This window comes from Balearica regulorum, chromosome Z (genome assembly GCF_011004875.1).
Source record: "Balearica regulorum gibbericeps isolate bBalReg1 chromosome Z, bBalReg1.pri, whole genome shotgun sequence".
NCBI lineage: Eukaryota > Metazoa > Chordata > Aves > Gruiformes > Gruidae > Balearica > Balearica regulorum.
Genome location: NC_046220.1, coordinates 55,562,098 through 55,583,342, shown reverse-complemented (window position 1 = coordinate 55,583,342; position 21,245 = coordinate 55,562,098). Strand labels below are relative to the sequence as shown.

At 40.3% G+C, this 21,245-nt stretch overlaps 1 protein-coding gene across 1 annotated transcript in view; it reads right to left on the bottom strand.

Moving 5' to 3' along the window:
* Positions 1–21,245, bottom strand: part of GLDC (glycine decarboxylase) — a 46,862-nt gene that overhangs the window by 3,053 nt on the left and 22,564 nt on the right. The window contains exons 8-22 of the mRNA XM_075739488.1: positions 19,732–19,828; positions 18,621–18,726; positions 17,423–17,562; positions 16,595–16,675; positions 15,950–16,047; positions 15,365–15,449; positions 15,232–15,273; positions 14,123–14,265; positions 13,135–13,210; positions 4,315–4,440; positions 3,301–3,450; positions 2,739–2,851; positions 1,967–2,108; positions 1,460–1,571; positions 96–191 (exon numbers count right to left, since the gene is read on the bottom strand). Of these exons, the coding sequence (XP_075595603.1) occupies positions 96–191; positions 1,460–1,571; positions 1,967–2,108; positions 2,739–2,851; positions 3,301–3,450; positions 4,315–4,440; positions 13,135–13,210; positions 14,123–14,265; positions 15,232–15,273; positions 15,365–15,449; positions 15,950–16,047; positions 16,595–16,675; positions 17,423–17,562; positions 18,621–18,726; positions 19,732–19,828 (1,607 nt within the window). The remainder of the gene's footprint in view (positions 1–95; positions 192–1,459; positions 1,572–1,966; positions 2,109–2,738; positions 2,852–3,300; positions 3,451–4,314; positions 4,441–13,134; positions 13,211–14,122; positions 14,266–15,231; positions 15,274–15,364; positions 15,450–15,949; positions 16,048–16,594; positions 16,676–17,422; positions 17,563–18,620; positions 18,727–19,731; positions 19,829–21,245) is intronic.

The window sequence follows — 21,245 nt, the reverse complement described above, 5'->3', positions numbered from 1 at the left end:
CATCCATAAGCACAGGACTAGAATGTTTCCCTTTAGAAGAGATTTAGGAAATTCTCACTTACACTACTATTTTTAAAAAAAGACATTTGGCTTACCGTAATCCTGAAGTCTCTTAGCAAGATCTACAGCTTCAATGTTTGCTGATTTTTTGAAAGGTCTTGTATCCAAAATGAATTCATGGGCTACATAACCTGTAAACGAAAAAGTGTACCCTATATTTACTTACTAGGAGAATAATGCAATCTATCAAGCAGTCTATTCTGATTGGTTTTGTGGAGAACATGGCAAAAAGACAAATTAAAAAATATCCACTTGGGCAAAAACTCAAACCTGAGAAATTATCAGGTAAGAGATACACAACTCAGTATTTGAAGACGGGCCGTCTGAGTCCCACGTCACATTAAGAGGCCTCATTTCCAAGATCAGAACTAGGAAAGGGTGGTCAAAGCAGCTTCTGTAATTTACAAGTACTCAAAAAAAATTAATTGGATTTGTCAATGCCCAAACAGCATTTAGGTGTCTTAGGCTATCTTGAATTTAATCATGTGCAAGATAATCAGTTTCATGATGTTGTGCCAAAGAAAAGCTCAAATGTGGTGTTAGAGAGAGGCTAAAGACATAAGTTATCTAAATTTCTATCATCCTGGAGAACCCTGCTCCACTTCACTGCTGAATCCTTCCAAATTTGCAAGTTCCTTTCAATTCTGTGAGGAAATAATATATTCTCTTAAAATGCAACCTGCCGATTTAGCCAAGGTGTACTCCATTAAATTTAAGACATATTTTGAATAGTATACATATTGTACTCAAATGTTCTTTGGTGCTATTCAGCTCTGATAGTTACTCTTTTATGACAGGTAATTCTTTCGCCTCTTATTCTTTACTTACGTCCTGCTACAAAACTGGAGAGCTGTCACAGGGAACTAACATGTAGCTAAAGTATTTTGCATTGCCAACGGGCTTCTCCCCCATCTCACAAAGGAGAATAAGGAGCGGAAATGAGAGAAATTTGGTGGGTTTGTGTTGGGTTTTTTTTTCAGAGAAAGTACAGGTCCAAAAATTGCTTCCAGTTCTTCAATTGTTGTGCCATTGGGTATGGGAGATTTGGAGGTCTCAACTTTGTTGCTTCTCCTTTTTCTACTGTTCATTAATCTGCTACTAGACTTCAAGGAGAACAATCTGATGCCAAGGTTTACTCCATCTTTTGTCATAATTTCATTGAATTACAACCAAGCATTTTTTCTTCTCCTTCCAAATAGCTCTTCTTCATTGCAATACCTCCACAGAAGCAGTGTGGCAGGTTATTTCTCTCCTTGCGAACAATATCAAGACAAGTTTGAGATGCAGCTGTCATGTGGCATTAAAAAAGAATCATACTGGAAGCCAACTTCTACATTAGGGAGAAGAAAAAAAAAAAAGCAGCTTTGTAGAAAAAAGCAAATACTTGTCCAATACTTGCCTCTTGCTCCTCTGAAAAGGATTTTGTAGTGCTTCTCCAGCCTCTTTGCCATGTAGTTTGCATTTAGTATAGCAATCTCAGAAGCGTGTTTCAGACCCTTTGCTCCCATTGTCTGAAAGAGGAATATCATGAAGAAACAGATCTAAAAACACTCTCAAGCAAGCTAATTGTGTTCTTGTATTGGCAAACATGATCAACAATGGCACCTTAATGCATCTGGGTAGCTTTAAGGCAGTCACACTGCTATTACACTTTTCTGCACTACACTCACAGAAAAGCACTGGGCATTACTTGAGATCAACTTTGGTATACAGAGCTTATGAATTTGCTTAGTGTATAAGTTTTTGCTTATGACCTATGACCATGCTGTAGTCATACACATTTCAGCCTCTGCAAACATCTTATGGCGGGTTGCTCTTAAACCTGTTTACATGGTTCCAGTGGTCCTCAGACTTGCTGAAATAGAAACAGACCTTCAGCTGATACTCCTTGTAAAAGTCTACGCACCTTGATATACACCCAGGAAATTGGCAATATAGCGCTGGAACCCCAAGGTGCAGCACTGATAGTACCCAAAGGACATGCATCCTCATCTGGCTGTATTTTGACAACAGGGTGGGTAGGCAAATAGGGAGCCAAATGTTTCTTCCTAAAAGAAAAACATTGATTTTTAGAACTTAAATGTGTGTCCCTGTGTTACCATTTCTGGACAATTTCAGCAATAGCTTCTCTTCACCTTCCTTCCAAATACAGTCCTCCAGGAAGTCTGGTCTATATCTTCTTCAACAGAAAGTTTATTAGCGTAACTGGTGAGAATGGAGGATGGGACTCAGGTTTCAACCTATCACAAGATATTCATGCAGCTATTCAAATCACAGTGATTTTTAAAAAAGAGTAAGATTTTTTTTTTTAAAGGAATATCATTGCCCTATAGAATAGATTCCCATAGTTCATGTACCATTTCTGCGTTCTGGATTACGAACAACATCAGCCCTCAAAGTCCACAGATCATCTCTGCATTTAATCAGAAAACAGACTGCTGAGCGAGTTCTATTGTACACACTAAAGAACCAATATGAAAGTCAGGGTTTGGGAATGTACATGAAACATTCATGAGATCAGCACATGACTATCCTGGAGAAGGGCAAAAGTTTACAAACAACAGTACAACCTCTCCCATTCATGGCTCGGTACTTAAGTGAACTGCCAACCAAGATTCACTATGGAATTTTTTTTTTTTTTTTTTTTTTAAACAAAAGGCTAATAAAGAGATACCCACACTCCAATTGGTCCCATTCCAGGTCCTCCTCCTCCATGGGGAATGCAAAAAGTTTTGTGAAGGTTTAAGTGAGAGACATCAGAGCCGTAATCTCCAGGACGACACAGACCCACCTGTGAAGGGAATACTCTGTCTCAAAATATTCTTTATGTGCCATTTTAAGACCTGTTACTTCATTCAATAAAAATAGGTTGAAAAAGATGTTGTATGTTTTTCCCTTTTTCTTTAACATGATACCTCATAAACAAGAATTGATGTAAACAATTTTTTGCTTTAGAAATTCCTATGCATGTCTGTAAAGAATTTCTTTGACAAAGATTAGGCAGACTAAGTGAACAACTCGTACATCTTACAACAGATTTCAGGGCAAAATCAGATAAAAGAGAATTATTTTCACCTTCTAATTTTCATTACTGTTCTTGGAAACTTCACCTCCTCTCCCAACACTGTGCACCGTGTGAGGAAGCTCTATTATGGTATGAACTGGGTACTGCTGTGCTGTTTTTATTCCAAGGAAATGTAGACTCCAAGTTGTAATAAATCTACCTAGAAGATTTTATACCTGGGCATTCATATTTGCTCCGTCTAAGTAAACCTGGCCTCCATGTTTGTGAATCAGGTCACACACATCTCCGATCTCCTCTTCAAATACGCCATTGGTGGAAGGGTAAGTGATCATGATGGCTGCCAAGTTCTCTTTGTGTTTGTCCACCTCGTGGCAGGGAGGGAGAGAGAAAAAAAATGTCATTGAGGCTCCTAAATCTTCTTTGAGAAGATTTTTACAAAAATATGTAATTAAAGTCATCAAGTGTTTTACAGGTGAGAAGCAAGTCTACCAGCAGGTAGTCTAAGTCATTTATAGTCAGCAAAAGATACTGGGCTCTTTCCTTCAGCAATACCTATGGAAAAAAGAATGTTTTTTTCTGAATAAATCAGAACTTTAAATCAGGGAAGAAGGCATGGTATTAAAAGATGTAAGTATAATAGTCACTTCTGAGACCTTAAGACAAGCCAAGTGAAACATCTGGCCTTCAATGTAAAGTGATCTAATGATCATCCCCCTACTTTCAGCAATGCAGTTCTGTAACTATCATAAAAGCCTGCTTAAATATGTATTTTTGGAAATGTATCCTGCTAATCCCTTGGATTCCCAAGATTCACCTGCAGACAATCTACTCAAAAAAGTGAAAAAAGTTGCCTAGCAACACCTTCCCCCAGCAGAGGTGGGCTTGAACTAAGTGAAGGCTAAAGTGCAGTTTCAAATGCTTCACACTCATGAACATGCTTCATTCATTTCAAATACTAGATGTAGACCAAAAAGGTCTGCTATAAAAGATCCTACTGTGTAGAAAGACTTTCTGCACCAAAAATCCTCAAATTAAAGGAAGTCTACAAGTGTCACATGGCTAGTGCCTGAGTGAGCAAAAAAGGAAAGCATTACTTACCCTTTTCAAGCATGTATTCACTATTATTGCTCTATTGTCTCTCAAAGAAAAATCTGATTCAGCTGCCAACACTATTACCTGCAGAGGAGGAGTGTTCCTGCCTTGAAAATTAAAGATAATTAAACACTCACCATTGCTTTTAAATGGGAGATATCAATGCTCCCATTTTTATCCACTTCAATTGGCTGAATCTTCATCCCTGCCATTTGTGCACTTGCTGGATTTGTACCATGAGCAGATTTAGGAATAAGGCAAACCTTAGAAGGGAAAAAGAAGCAGGGACTAAAGTATAGCTAGTTAAAAAATCTTACAGCATTATGGTCTATCATCAGCTACAACTCACTATCGAAGTTTTCAAAAGGGATTCTGAGGGAATGTTTTCCATTCAGGTATCAGCACCTAAATACTCATTTGAAAAATAAAGTTTTATCTGCTGCATAAATCATATTTACAGCTGCAATTCCAGAATATTATCTCAGATAATCACATTGTAAATCCTTTCCTCTCACTCCTCTTCTTTTCAAAAGACTTTTTTTTTACAGTAATCAGCCTCCATATGTACAATGACTTGAAAGGAAAAATCATCTAATTCCAACTTTCCACTATATCTTCAGCTGATGTACAAAGCATTTTCTTCTGTATTCTATTCAAAACAAAAATTCAGACTGAAATATTTTGGCTATGGCTAAGAAGTTTCAGACAGCTATGTACAAGCTCTCTACAGTTCATTTAAAAAGAAAAAAGAGAAGTACTTTTATTTAAATAAATGTAGGTTCTGGTTAGTGATAGTCAGAAAAATGGAGCTCAGGATATTTCCAGACGTTTGTTAGGAAGTCCAACCCTTCTAAAGACAATAAATATACTTTTTTCTAAAAACAATCATTTGCATCTATTCAGTAAGGATCTTGAAACATTTGTCTACTATGCTTCTCTTGGAAGAATTAATTTACTTAACTTTATTAAGTCAGTTACTCAAACTAAGCTGTATTATGTAACTGACAGTAAGGCATTTTGTTTTCATGAGAAAACTGCACAACGGTCTCTGCCTCATGTTCCACAGAAATGCTGAGGCAAATGCTAATTACTTGCAAAGCTATTCCAAGGAACTGACCCATCTGCCTCAGCACCTGGATATTTGGTCTTTTTTTTTTTTTTTTTTTTTTTTTTTGTGGTGAACTGCCAACGTTTGACTGCGCAGCTGTGCTGAAAGAAAACACGGGGAAACACATCTGGAGTCGTTTTAGCCACGCAGCAGAAATGTAAAGTGAGTCTAGATTGCCATCCAGGCGTGCTGGGTTGTATCTGCAGCTGCCGGGTACAGAAGTTACGGATGAGGCAACAACGGATGGGAGCTGCCGGGTGATGTCGATACTTCTTTTTTTCCGCGAGAGGGCACCAAATCCAAATGACATCGGCTGCAAGACGCTTGCTCTGCTGTTTTACTAACTGTTTCCAGCCCAGGGGAAAAGGTCACTTCGTTGAAAGGTCAACATTTTGTGGGCTTTCATATTTTCTCATCACCACCACCACCTTTTTTCCCAAGATTAACTTGATTTTACTATAACATTTGAAATCTGTTAAGTATGAGTGACCGCAAGCAGCCCGCAGGCCCTCTCTTCTGTGCAGTTAACCTCTGGGTATTTGTGAGCGTTGAAGGATATAGACACAGAAGACCGAGGATCTTGCGGAGGGTAAGAGAAAAAACAAAGCATATGTGGATAATCAGAAAATAACTGTCCAAAGAATAAAATGTCAACCTAATTTCACTTCTCACTGAGTAAAACTACTCACAAAACAAAGCTTGTAATTGTAAAGAGCGGCTGATTCCCAAGAAGTTTGAGGTGATCTAGATGCCACAAAGAAACAAAGACAGAACAAGACAACCACTCACTGTTCAATTTTAGGTAGTTTCCTCACACAGAGATTATAGTTCCCAGGAGGCCAGGACAATGACCCTTCCGTTTTTGGAAGGCAAATGAGTTCCAAAGCCAAGTATAAAATCAGGTACAGAAAATATGGATATTAATGCATTAAGGACTTCTCTCCTACCATTTAAAGCCAACTCTATGAATGTGTGAAAGAGGAAGACCTAACTACCTTCAGATTTCCAAGAAGTTTTTGAAGTGGTCCCAAAAAGTGTTCCTAAATTAATTTCCATTGAGGTAAGTGGGAAGGTTCACACGGATAAATATTTCATGAAAACACAGGAAAGAAAACAAAGGAAGGAAAACAAAAAGATAGTAAGTTTTCACTATGGAGAAAGGTCATCCTAGTAGAACATTATAAATATCTGTGTGGGTTCCCTAGCATTTCAACTTACTCATAATTGGTTTATAATGGAGACATACAGTGAAATGCCAAATATCTTGTTAATACAAAATCACCCAGGTCACTGAAAGGACTGATTGCTTAGTTCAGAAAAGAACCCACAGTACTGAGTAATAGCATTCAAACCAGAATATACTGGAGCCAGACAGATCTAGAATATTATACAAGATAACAAATCTTAACAATACACAGCTGGGGGTCGTAGTTTTGAAACTATTTCCACTCAAAAGATCTTGCAGTGTTGGGGGGGGGGAAAGCAACTGCATTAAAAACTAGAAAGCAAATAGAGATCAAAGAAAAAGGAACATCGAAGCTCTAAGGATAACCAAAGCTATGAGATGGCTTTTTTGAGAATGATGGACAAATAACTGGAATCCAACTAGGAAGACAGAAATGAGGATGGATAAGGATACAATAAAAATCTCAGAATTAACACATGATATGCCAGCTGTGACCAGGGAAGAACTGTTCATCATCTTTCAAGAGTGAGAGGGTATTAGATGAAATTATAAGATGTGAAGTTAAAAAAAAAAAAGGCAAAAAAAAAAAGCAGCAAGCATTTCTTATGCAGAAATATGATTATATGATAAGAGGTAATGAAGCCACAGAACGTTTTCTCCAAGATACTGTGAATATCAGAAGCTTCCTCATAAGAGGTCAAGTGATCAGATTTCATTGTAGAAAAAAGCAGAAGTAGTGCCTTTGGATTCCTTTGGACCAGGAGTTCCCAAACCACGATATGTAGATGCTGGGGCCGTATGCTGGGTAATTATGGTTGTATACTTGCTATGTCCTTGTACTCCTCCTTGTAAGACGAGTCTATTAGTCTGCTAGTGGCCACTGTAAGACTGGATGCTGGGATTGACACTTTTGGTCTGGGCTAATTTGGTTGTTCTTACATCACAAACATGCAATCATCTCTACAAAATGCAACTTACTACCACCAACTTCTCACATTTACATATTTTAACTTATTTAACTTCCAACTAAACTTATACCTAAAACCTACGATTAGCACAGTCTTTCTTCCAGCCATCACAGAGTATTCAGAAAGCACCTAAAGGAACCATATCACTCTGAGATTTTTCAGCTATAACTACCTGCCATTAAATGCAAATAAAGAATTTCTTCAAACAAAAATTAGAATTAAAAATTATTTTAAACATAGTGTACTAGTAAGAATTAATTCCTCTTTGGGGTTAACTGCAGTTGGTTCACCTCTCAGGTTTACAAGAACTCACTTTTGTCAGATTACAATGGTATAGCTGAGAAGTGACTCCCTGAGGTAACATTTTCAGGTAGTTAGTATCGAAGAGAACACAAATCAAGCCTTCAGACTCTAGTGTTACTAACTGAAGATGATCCTCGGTGAATCAAAACTGATTTGCATTATCCATCTACAGTTTTTGTGGCCATTGTGAAGCAAGGTTACCTCCATATATCCTACAGAAATTTATTTGAAACAGTTTGAATGGACAAGAAGTAGGTGAACTTAGAGACTTCTATGGTAGCTACCAAGGCATATCAGAGGCTTGTCTGCTGCTTCGTTCAGGAGTGGCTACACTGGGAACCAACTGATGTTATAAGCAGTATAAGTTTTAGATAATCAGTTCCTGTTCCCTTTGTAACTGAAAACGCTGGAGAGGGAGTGTCATACCACCTTGAAAAAGCAAAAAACTGTCATTGCACATTTTATTTTGAGGCATGGACATCTGGGCCTAAATCCACCTCACTAAAGATCTGAATCACTGTTTCACATTCATGAGTAGCCTGTGTGATGACTTCAATGATTATGTCAGCCCCTTGATCACAAGCCCATCTGAAGGTTCTAGGTCTCTCCCTAAATGTCCTGATGTTTCATGGACTCATTGAGCTATGAATAACTCATCCTTAAGTTCCAAGTCCAAGTCTACCTGAGTCACTTCAATTCTGGCAGCTTGGTCTACGTGCTCGTTTTGGTGTTCTTCAGTGGTGCTGCCCTTGGGCTTGTGAGAATCTTATGACATGTACCTTTACAGTAATGCTTTCCACCTGGGCAGCAACGTCTTGCCAGAAGGCGGCAGTCCAGATGGGTTTACCTCTGCACTGCCAGTTGGTCTGTTTCCAGTAACGCAGCCACACTCAGAAGGTATTTGCCACTATCCAGGAGTCAGTATTGACATAGAGTACTGGCTGCTTTTCTCATTCAGCTACCTCTAGGGCCAGCTTCTGCAAACTGGCTCAACTTGCCTTCTCCTTTTATGGCTTTGACAACTTGTTGTGTAGCAGCCTTCCACTTTTTATGGTTTCCTACTACACAACAGGATCCACTGGTAAACCGACCATACTGCTTTTCACCTTCTGCTAACTCATTATATGGTGGCACATCTTGCACATGGGTCACTTCCTTGAGTGATGCTCTGAAATTTATGACTTCTGATGAGTCCACGATCTCTTCTAGGTTCCCCACTCAAGCCTGTTGCATGACCAACGCTACCCACTTATTCTATGCTGTGTCCTTTGAACATCCAGTATAGCACAGGCAATTGTGGTGCCAAGTTGAGCTGTGCTTCTGTACCAACAACTGCTGAAGCAGCTCAGGACCCCTTGTACATTGCTGGTATTTCTTTTTCGGTCCGTGTAGTGGGTCTTGGATCCTCAATACCCCCCCACCTCCAAAACGCTACAGGCTGGCCTTGTATTTCTCCAGGTGCTTTCTGTCAGAGGCTCCAGTTGAGCCTCAACAGGGGGCTCAAGCTCCCCGTGACCTGGCATATACATGCATTCTCCAGTAATCCACAATGTCTCGACAAGGCTGTGTTCTTTTCTGGTTACCTGGTGGGGACATAGTTATTATCTAATTGATTGCAGGGGTGTGACGTCCATGTTGCTGTCCTAAAACCTGGATCTCTCGTGCAGATCCTTTGACCTTGCTTTGGTTTTATGGCAAAATCAGCTTTCCAAATGATCTATATTATTCTTTTCCCCTTCACAAATGCTTCCTCTGCTGTGTTGCCCCATAAAATGATGTAATCCATTTACTGGACGTGTTCAGGGGCTTCCCCCTGTTTCAGTGCAGTCTGTATCAGTCAATAGACAGGTAGGGCTGTGCTTCCAGCCCTGGGGCAGCTGGTTCCAGGTGTATTGGACGCCCTGCCACATGAAAGCAAACTGTGGCCTGCACTCTGCTGCCAAAGGGATAAAGAAAAATGCTTTGGCAGTATCAGTTGTGGCATACTACGGGGCTACCTTTGACTCCTGTTCATATTGGCATTCTCCCTTCTCCCACACAGCAGCACTCAATGGTGGCATCACTTCATTCAGGCCGTGATAGTCCACTGTTATTCTCCACTCTCTGTCAAACTTTTGCATTGGCCTTATGGGACTATTTCTTGCTTGTCACTCCTTGGTTCTCCAGTAGATAAATCAACTTCCGGATGGTAAACAGGGAGTCTCGGTTAGTACGATAAAGCCACTGGTGCAACGTCATAGTTGCAACCAGCACTGGCTGTTCTTTGTCATGCAGCAACCCTACAATGGTGAGGCCAGGCAAGGTAGACAGCTGTTCAATCTTCTTTGTGTCCACTGTGGCTACACCAAAGGCCCACCAGTACCTTCTTGGGCCTTGAAATACCCTACCCTGAGGTAGTCTATGCCAAGGACACATGGATACTCCAGGTCATCACAATAGGATGCTTCTGCCATTTGCCCCCTGTTAGGCTCACCTCAGCCTCCAACACAGATAACTGTTTGCACCCCCCCAATACTCCACAAATCCTGATGGGTCCCGCCCCCTCCTACCCTGATGCCATTATGGTACACTGTGCACCAGCATCCACCAAAGCCTTATGCCCCTGTGGATCCGATGAGCCAGGCCACTGAATCCATACAGTCCGTTCAACTTTTTATGCCCTTCCTCCGCTTAGCCACAGGCAGGAACCCTTTACCCTGGTTGTATTTTTCACTCTCTGACTCCTGTGGTGTCAAACCAGAATTCCCTTCACCAGACTCAAGAGGAGAGGCATTTTCAGTCCTTATTCTGTGTCTGGGGGACTGCTGGTTGCTTCCCACCATCTTGGCAGCAACTGGTGTGGCAGCCTTCTTGATTGGTCCCTTCTTAGTGGCTGTCTTCCCCTGCAGTTCAGGTACGTGGGCTTCTAGCTTCCAGGTGAGTGCACTGTCCCTCTTCCTCGTGTCCTACCCTAGCCATGCAGGAAGAACCAGAGGGTGCCATGTGGCTCACTTTCCCTCTGGCAGGGGGAGGCTAACTCCATAGGGCACCCCTGACAGCCAAGACACTGACTGTGGGGATGAGAAGTGGAGGGATTCTCATTGAAACACCCTGGAATTAGCAAGACAGTCTCTCCACAGTTGGTATCTCAAGATGTGGCTAGTCCATCATCACCAGCGAGTTGGCATATGACACAGATGCGTTTTCCACAGACCTCCTCCAGATGGCCCATGTCTACTGGATGTCACTCAGATCTGTGGTGACCTGTTGTCCAGGTCACTGTAGACCACCTCCGCCACTGCTAATTCTCTTAGATACTGAACACCTTCCTCAGCAGGGGTTCAACTGCCTCAGAAATTGACAAGATCACCCTTGACAGGACACATCACACTCAACAGGAACCACCTCCAGAGGAGGCAGATTGTCTTCTGATTTCTTTGTTGACTCCGTGGTCCCTAGCAAGGGATCCCAGCTGCTAGGTTTCTCTACCCTCAGTTCCTGACTATGCCCTCCAGCATCCCAGCATTTGAGCAACCAGGTAGCAATATGCTTACGTGGCTGGCAGCCATAATTTTTTTTCCACATATCTTGGAGCTTGCTCAGAGTTAGGGATGGGGTGGTTTCTGCCTCTTGGATGACTTCTATCACTTCCTCCTTACATTTCCTTGCCAAAGGACTGGCTTCTTGATCAGACCCCTGCCTCCTAATTGATGGCACAGTCCTGTTGACCTCCACTGCCAGTGCTTTTCTTTACTAAGGCAATCACTACGGTTGAGGTTTGGGTCCCTGTCTCAACCATTGTGTCCTTAGAGGTAGAGGCCCACTTTTCCCTGCTGCTATAATGGTGCTAGAGAGAGGCCCTATAGGCACAGGCCAAGCCCCAAAACAGTGCTAGGAGATGCTGAGTCTCGTTGGGGTAGGCACGGTACCCACCCTCTCATCAAGTGGTGTTCCAATTCAATGGGATTGCATGCCTGTTCTGGTGTAAAATCCCAGGCTATAGGAGGTGATAACAGTCCGAGGCACCTGCCCAAACCCTCCTACACACCCTGTCATCCAGGCATCAGCTGCCTTGGGACACGTTTCTCTGTCAGCTCAACAAGAAGTTGTTTACTCTTATGCCAGGACCAAACCAGTTTCCACACACCCAACAAGAAGCCAACAATGTTAGATAATAGGATCAAACATCTTATGTAAGGATGCACAAAGAACTCAGAAGCCCACGCAACAGAGCTGGACACATCAACTCCAAAGAAGAGGGAGGTGTAAACTCTTGTTCTCTCTGCAGGGTAGCTCATGCAGCACAGCAACGGCATCACAGCCAGGGCCACATGCCAGTCCAGACATAAGGCCATTGCTTTTATCGAAATGTTTCCAAGCACAGCGAAGTACATTGATAAGCCACACAGCAAACAGCAAGAGCTGGAAGCAGCCTTTAAAAAGCCCTAGACTCTCATACACAGTAACAAGCTCTGTGTCCCACACAGGAGTCTGCCAATTAACAAATTAACATGCTCAGATCAAAACTGTCATTACCGCAAGCTTCATGCTGGGTTCTCAAAGGGACTATGATGGGTTGACCTGGTCAATGGCCAAACACCCATGCAGCTGCTCACTCACTCCCATCTCCCAATCGACAAGGAGAAAATAGAAGTAAGGTGAGAAGATGCATGGATTGAGACAATGACAATTTAACAGGGAAAACAAAAGCTGCATGCGCAAGTGAAGCAAGAAGAAAAATTCATTCATTACTTCCCATGGCCAGGCAGATGTCCAGCCACTTCCTGGAAAGCAGGGCCTCATCACATGTAATGGTTGCTTGGGAAGAAAAATGCCATAACCATGATTGTCCCCACTTTGTTCTCCTTTCCCTGAGCTTTTATTGCTGAGCATGCCATTATATGGCATAAACCATCCCTTTGGTCAGTGTGGGTCAGCTGTCCTGGCTGTGTCTCTCCCCACCTCTTGCCCACCCCCAGCCTACTCGCTTGCAGGGGCGAGGAGGGACAGGGGACAGGGGTGGGCAGAGAGGGAAAGAGAGAAAGCCTTGACCCTGTGCAAGCACCGTTCAGCAACAGCCAAAATGTCCCTGTGCTATCAACACTGCTTTAGCCACAAATCAAAGCACAGCACCATATGGGCCGCTATGGAGGAAGTTAATTAACTCCATCCCAGCCAGACCCAGTACAATCACCCTTTGAGGGAGTCCCCTTTCCTCATTCCCACTGCCTAAAGTAATGAAAGACTTTTCAGATGGTAGCCATGATCCATCAGGGAAGCAGAGAATACTGAGAGCTCGTCACAGATGACGACACACAATCTAGTTTCTCTCTAGGTGAGTCCTAGCTGCTGAATCAACTCTCCTTCTCCACTGTCCACCCAAAGTTCTACCCACACAGGTGTTGACACTTACAGTTCTATGACGTTCTCCTTTTGCATTTAAATAAGCTTTGATTGCAGCCAAACCTGCATACTCTCCTTGGGCTCCACTGCAAGAGGAACACAAACCCCGTTACACAAGCACACAAACCACAAAGTGCCAGCTCTCTACTGAAACTTCAAAATTGTCCAGCCCTAATCCTTCTCAATGGCTTTAGGCAAGTGTCAACAAATTAAAGGAAGCACATCCCATGGATTAAATTACAAATGTACAAGCATTAATTAACAGCTCTTGCCTCTTTTGCAAACACTGGATAAAAAAAGTTATGCCATTTTATGTGCTTACACTATGATATTAAATCCTTTTGGTGACTGAGTTGATCCCCACCTTCTGCACCTAGCAGAAGACTACATGCTTGACTACAGAGAGGCAAACTAATACTGAAATGCACAATAAAGTGTACACAGTGAAACATAAGAACTCTTTCAGAGACATCCTAAGTGTCAGAGCAAGTCCTTGCTGCTTATTCTGTATCAAAACTACTAATGGACATAAACAGGCTGCAGCAGTACTCATTCAGCTTTACTTTATTTATTTCAGTGAGCATGCAGATCCAAGGCATTCTTCATTAAAACCTAGTATTACATAGTGCATCAAATATCAGTTTCAACAATTATATAGTGGGCAGCTCATACAGCTTATTCCTATTTCAAATCTTGAATTTGAGCTAATAGGAGGATATCAATAACATTGCCATTTTAAGCAAACAATGGTGGAGAAACTGGCCTTCACAGAAAGAAAAACATGGGGAAAAAAGATTAGAAGAATAGAAAAGACAAGACCAAATGAAATTCTGCAGTTTTGAGAAAACAAATCTTCGTTTTTCATAACCTTGCATTCAAGGCTTCTCTTTGTCAAATTTAATTTTAGAAACTTCTTCCATTTTTCACTTGCACATTTGCTTTAGAGATGAATTTTTGGAATAACGTTAAGTAGCAAATGTTCAGAAAAAAATTCCTACCTGTTTGGTTGGAAGGAGATTTTGTCATATCCAGTAATCTCACACAGGTCCTTCTCTAAATCCTTGAAAAGCTGCTGATACCCTTGAGCTTGATCCAGTGGCACAAAAGGGTGAATGTTGGCAAATTCTTTCCATGAAATAGGCTATTAAAAAAAAAAAAAAAACCCAAACATGTGCTGCATCAAAAAATTCTGCAGACAACTCTGTTTTGTTGCTAAACTCTATGAAGGAGAGAAGCTGCCCTGTGTGGAAATAAAAATCAAAGATTTATTGTGCAGCAAGACAAATCCCCAACTCATTGTAGAATGATTTCGAGTAACTTTGTTTTAAACATTCAGAAGATTATTAAAAATCCTTAGTTTCTCCTTGTATGTCACCTACCCTTATGCTGAGCTGTAAGATCACACGGCAAACAGAGAGGAGTCATGTGGAATAGTACATAACAGTTTGTTTCATGCAGTTTTGTTGCTATCCATTTCACATAGAAGGGAATATACAAGACAAAAACCAGTGAAGGGAGAAGACATACAGCAGGCAGTGAGAGAAAGGGGACAAACAAAATGTAGTGAAAGATGAAAGCGAGAAGCCAACAGGGAGAGAGCAGAAGCAGCTCATTCAGAGTCAAAAAGTCATTCAGCAAATGAAGCAGAGCCTCAGCCAGGCTGTTTCGGACTCCAGCTCCTCACCTGGGGAAAAGGAGTGCTATCATAAGAAAAAGCAAACTGACAAAAAAGCATGAATTGCCAATTCCACCTGACTCTTTCCATATTTCTGAGAATGTGACTAAGTTTTGTAAAGCAGATAAAAGTTACATCCTGTGACACCACATGAGGGAACAGGACTGTGGTACCTAATTCCAAAAATTATTTTTAATACTTTTTTTCAGAATGGAGTCTTCAAAGCCATTCTCCTGCTGTTGTTTCACTCCTGCTGTGCTTTTTGGAGCTTTTTTCCCCTCGTTGAAAAGGGAGCTGATGACTTTAGCTACTTCTGAAACTGCTTCCCCAGCTGGAGTGAAGAACAAAAGCAGTCTTTACTTCTCTACAATGATGCTGGCTAGACAGTTTAGTCATGTGGGTCTCAAGTCAGACAGTATTATTGCAACTTACTGTAAGTTCAGCTGAACTATTGAGCTTCATTGTGCAGGACCCCTAAAAATACAAACACATTTGTCAGTATTTATTAAAATATATGAGTATGTATGTAAATACCTAATTTTTTCTCTTTTTGGTAAATACCTACCAAAGGAATCATGCTGTGAACAAGGGAAATATCTTTGTTTTCTAATCTTTTCATGTACCGCACGATATTTGTCTCAGAGTGATAGCTGGAGAACACAAAATGAGCAAGCAGATTAGCTATACCAGCTGTTTGATCTGTGCTCTAAAATAGGAAAAGCCATTAAAAAAGTTTAAGACTGAGGATAATTTTTAATATATACTAGTTACTTCTTTTCAACTTGGTACTTTATGCTTGCTAATAGCAATGTGGATGAAAAATATATATTATCATTTGCTCAGAAATGCCATCAGTAAATATGGAATATAGGGCTCTAGTAAGTCTGCTGATACTATGTCCTCAAATAATAGCTTGTACAATGTAGCACATTAATGGAAAAACACATCCCCCATGTGACCATGAGTATTACTTTGCTCATTTAAAATGTGAAAACATATCTAAAAATGCTACTAAAGAGATCGTTTCAGAATAATGAATGACTGTATGAGTACAGCTACAAAACTGTCCTCAACTGACTCCAGTACCACTTTTGAAAGGAGATACTTTCAGATTCCATTAAAATATTGTATATATAGCAATTTCACAAACCTGTTGAAAACCTGATGTGTCAAGAATTTGGAAGTTCTCTTAAATGGGGTGCTAAGGATGCCTTTGGTTTCTTCGCCCATACCCTGAGCAATTAGCTCCTTTGACACAAAGAAACATGGAGTCAAACACTTTCACTTTTCACCGTCAATTTCGATCAGAACTAGCTTATACTACCAGCTTACCTCAAGATTTAATCAGCTCTTTAGGTAAAAACCCCACTTTAGTAGCATACCTACCTGTGTATATATAGCATGACAACAGCATTATATTAAAACTGGGTACAGATGTCTCAGTAGTCCTCATCTTGGAAGTATTGCTGCTAATTACCAATGACATGCAACAAAAATTCAAGTGGGAGAGAAATAATTGACCACCATGTCCTAACCCTCACAAAACAAGTAACAGCCTAAATGCAAGGTGTCCAAGCTGACTGAAAGGATTAAGTGTCACCATAAGAAAATGGCAAAACTTGGTTATATAAATCATTGTTATATCATACTGCCTCTTTAAGAGAAGATCTGAAATTACCAGTATTTAACAAATTGTCATTACATAGACACCCACTGTCCCAAGAGCAGTTTTGCTTTTCACTAAACTTCTGAAACATTCAGATAATTTAATCCATATGATCTATTGTCTACTTACAGCTGAAGACTCACAACCAAAAATCCATAATATGTCGTCTAGGTCTTTCTCATTTACAGTTTCATCAAGTGATACTCCAAGCTATGGATAAAAGCAACAGTAATTACTCAAAGCTCTTAATTACAGAAGCAGAGTACATTTGTTCTGGCTGAGAAAAAGCATTAGAGAAACACAGGAGGGAAAAAAAAGAAAAAATCAACCTACCCAACAATATGTAAATGTCACTTCATTTTATGAAATAGATACATACATTAATTTTATTTACATAAAATGTTCCAATTCCTACCTTTCCCCGCTCAACCAGATGGCTCACAAGCTTCAAGACTTGTGACCTCACTTCTAATGTTTCTAACCATTTTCCTTTAATAGGAAAAATGTCCATTTTGCTAGACCATCCCCCTCCCTCTCATCCCATTTTACAGAACATATTAGACTTTGCCAAAAGTCCTTAGTGCCTACCAAAATGTAGTTTAGATTTCAATTCATCTTTAAATATTGCCAAGGGACCTGAATTCTGGAAGTCACCTTGCATTTCATCAGTAAGTTTTAGAGTCTCTGCACTCTAGCCCTTAGTGGCATATTTAACGTGAAACAATTAGACAATCTTTTAAAATAGGTATAAAATGAAAATACAGTGATTATTTCTGGAAGTTTAGTACAATCATTTAACTTCATTCTTTATATTATCTTTATAATTGACTGATATATCTGAGCTAATTACAAGAAGTCTTAAATAATTTTGTTCTGTTTAGCAAAGGTAATGACTAGAAACTTAATGCAGAAAAAATCATACTATAAAATTTCTGAAAGGTTATGGGACTTGCTTACTCTGCCATCACCATAAATCCGAAAATTTATCTTTCGAACAGCGGCCCTGTCCAAAACCTCTTTGATTGAGCATCCACATGTGATCGTCAAGGTATCAAAGAATAGATCATGATGTAGTTTATGACCAGCTCGCCTGAGACCTATAAAAAACAGTAAATTAATTCTATTAGCTACATACTATATTGCTTGCTTACACAGTACTTACATAACAACACTATCGATCTCATAAGTAAATGCTTTTACATAACAAAGCAAAATATTCCCCTTGTGTACAGAGCAGCAAAATCACCAGCTTTTTAGTGAAATGTCACTGCACATGAAATGCCTCTAAGTCAGATTCAGGCCGAAATAATAATGGAGATTGAGTCCAGGTAAGATCCTTTTGATACATCAAATTTGTAGTATACACAGCACTTGAATTGGTATAGGAATGCAATAAGGACAAAATCAAAAGACTGGAAAGAAAAACCTTGTTATACAAATGGATATTAACTGCTATGGAGCTTGCCATAACAAAGTTGAGAGTCTTAGTGCTTTTCACAGCAGCAAAATGTCTTCCAGCTAAGCTGGCAAATAAAGCATGGATAATTGTGGCAATCGTTCCTCAATTCCCAGCATACCAGTTCTGCATAGCTCCTTCTGACAGCAATGATTGATAATCATGCCAGTGAAAAAAACCTACCAGACCACAGAGTCCAGCTGCAATTATTATTTTCCGCTACAGGTTCTGTGCTTTTGGTCAGCTGTTAAGCTTTGGGATTTCAGTGTTTGTAGAAGGTATGATACTACACCCAATTTCTCTGAAATGTTTCTCCTTATTTAATCTCCTTTATTACTTATTTTTGCTATGTTATTAATAGCCTATGCAGATTTCTGTGTGTAAAGTAGTAAGTGAAGTACAGAGCCTGCAGCTGGGAAACAGCATCTGAATCTTATCACCTAGAGACTCGCTGTGAGGACTCCTTTTAGTTTCCCAAGGAAACAGAAGTAATGCTTGCAAGCTTATCTCACATAGATATCTAATTCTTGGATGTAGCTATCAGAAGTACACAATAACACTAGCTATGAATTTTGTGTTCTCTAGAGTTGAGAGAACACACAACAGCTGGCAAAAAACCCCCATAAGTATTTAAGAAGATGTATTACTTAAGAAGGTGTAAGGATTTAAGAACAGTTGCTGCAAACATTAAATACTCACCTTCAGCCAAGATTAGAGTAGCATTGTGTACCCGTCTTGCAATATGCCTTAATCCATCAGACCCATGGTATACACCAAACATGGCTGCCATGTTAGCCAGAAGAGCCTAGAATCCAAACACAGTTCAGGACATTATTAGTATTATTATCAAAGACTACTTCATGTTAGTTTAGTGAAAAGTTTCTTTAGCACACAGGGACAACCACATATCCTCAGCTGATGCTGTATTTGATTACGTGTTGCCTATAAAATAAAAGGTGTGAAAGGCAAAATATTTTTATGAAACTGTAGCCACCAATTATGAATTTGATGCCCTTTGAAATGTAACTGTGTTAGCAATTAATATGAACTTAAATTCAACTACTGCAACAAAGACATTTGAAGACTCTCAAGTAAAGCCAGTCTCAGAGGAAACTCATTGCTTAGGATTGGTACAAGACATTTATGGAATATCTCATGAATACTAAGTAATTAGGCTCATTTTAATATTAATAATCCCTCCTCAAAATCTGGCACATCATCAAGAGCATGAGCAAAGCATTGATTGAGCAGAAAAAATCATGAACTTGTCTGGCTGAAGGTCTGTGGAGGCATACTATTTGGATAATTACTTACTTAATCATGGTATTTTCCTGTAAAGACAGCTCTTTGGCAATGTAATATTTTTGCATCAAATCACATAGAAAAAAATTAAGTTGTGAAGATTTGAACAAGTAGTTTTAGAATTTAAAAACAGATTACTTTTTTTTGCCTTGAGTGGGCAATTTCAGATCATTCAAATTCCCTTCCATTTTACTAAGATGTCTGTCCTCTTTAATTAAGAAACACTACTCAGTGGCATTTATGGTATGAGACAGATGGACTCACAACACTGCATGAATTCAGGACTAAAGTCTTTATTAAAGGAAGATATTAATACTCTCTTCAAGCAGGGTTCCATTTTTCAAAGGACTCAAAACAAATGCACAAACACCAGGATATTTCAATGTTCTTCATTTTTCTAGTAACAACTCAAAAGTAAAGCTAACTCAAACTACTGTGATTTTAGGACTATAATTTCATGGTTTAACTTGTTCCTTTCTACCACTGAAAATAAAGCATGACAAGTTACCTGTGCTGTGCAAATGTTGCTGGTAGCTTTATCCCTCCTGATATGCTGCTCTCGTGTTTGCAAAGCAAGTCGGTACACTTCCTTTCCATTTGCATCTCTAAGTCACAAGCAGAAATGTTACTTCTGTTACTTTACAATTACAGTGATTTAAGACATTGGGCTCTATGCTAACCAGAAACTAGTCATCTATCTTCAGAGACAGAAGGGTGCTGGAGAGAATAAAGCATAAGTCTGGGAAGTTGTGACATCAAATGGAGAGTGAGACTGAAGTCTAGATTTTTATTTACATCATGGCTGGCAAATGTGTCTGGTCAGGTAGGGCACACAGTGAGTTTTCTAAACATGGTACACCAAAACTTGGTATTTGCTATAAAATGCCATACATTATTGCAACTGTTTTAATTGAACACTAGTCCAGAACTTAATTTGAACAAACACTGAGAAGGCAGCATCTTTTCTAAAGATGTCAAGTAAAAGCATGTTGAGTTTGTATATAAAAATAACCCCTCCAACAAGGTTGTATGAGATAACTCAAAGGGCTCTGGCCAATCCATCCTTTAAGAGGTTCTTTAGTAGGGCTCCTAGCATGTTAGAAGTGGAAAGGTAAGATCCAATTTAATATCCTTTAAAAGTATGAAAACTTTCATAACAGCCACAAAAAGAAATGGGCAAACTTTGTACACATATATATACATGTACATAGGTGGAGGTTTGAGTAGCTAGACTACATGCCTCAAGTACTTGCGGACCAGCTGTATGATATTTAAATAATTTTTACTGTAGCAGTTTTTTGGGGATTTTGACTATACAGCTTAGTTTATCATCAGTCCATGCAGAGAGACCTGGATAGGCTGGAGAAATGGACTGAACAGGAACTTCACGAAGTTCAGCAAAAAGCACAAAGCTCTGCACCTGGTGAAAAACCCCAAGCACCAGTACATGCTACGGGCCACCCAGGTGCAAAGCAGCTTGGCAGAAACAATCCTGGAGGTCCTGGGGCGACACCAAGTTGAACACGAGCCAGCAATGTGCCCATGCAGCAAAGAAGGTGAATGGGATCCCGGGCTGCATTAGGCAAAGCTTTGCCAACAAGTCAAGGGAGGCGATCCTTGCCCTTTCCTCAGCGCTGGTGAGGCCACACCTGGAGTGCTGTGGCCAGTTCTGGGATTCCCAGTACAAGAGAGACATGGACCTACTGGAAGGAGTCCAGTGAGGGGCCAACAAAGATGTTGGAGGGACTGGAGCATCTTTCATATGAGGAAAGACTGAGACAGCTGGGAGGGTTCAGCCTGGAGAAAAGGCGGCTCAAGGATGACCTCATCAATCTACATAAACACCTGAAGGGAGGCTGCAAAGAGGACGGAGCCAGGCTTTTATCAGTAGTGCCCAGTGACAGGACCAGAAGCAATGGGTGCAGACTGAAACACAGGAGGTTCCTCCCGGACATGAGGAAACACTTTTCCACCATGACGGTGACTGAGAACTAGCGCAGGTTGCCCAGGGAAACTGTTGCA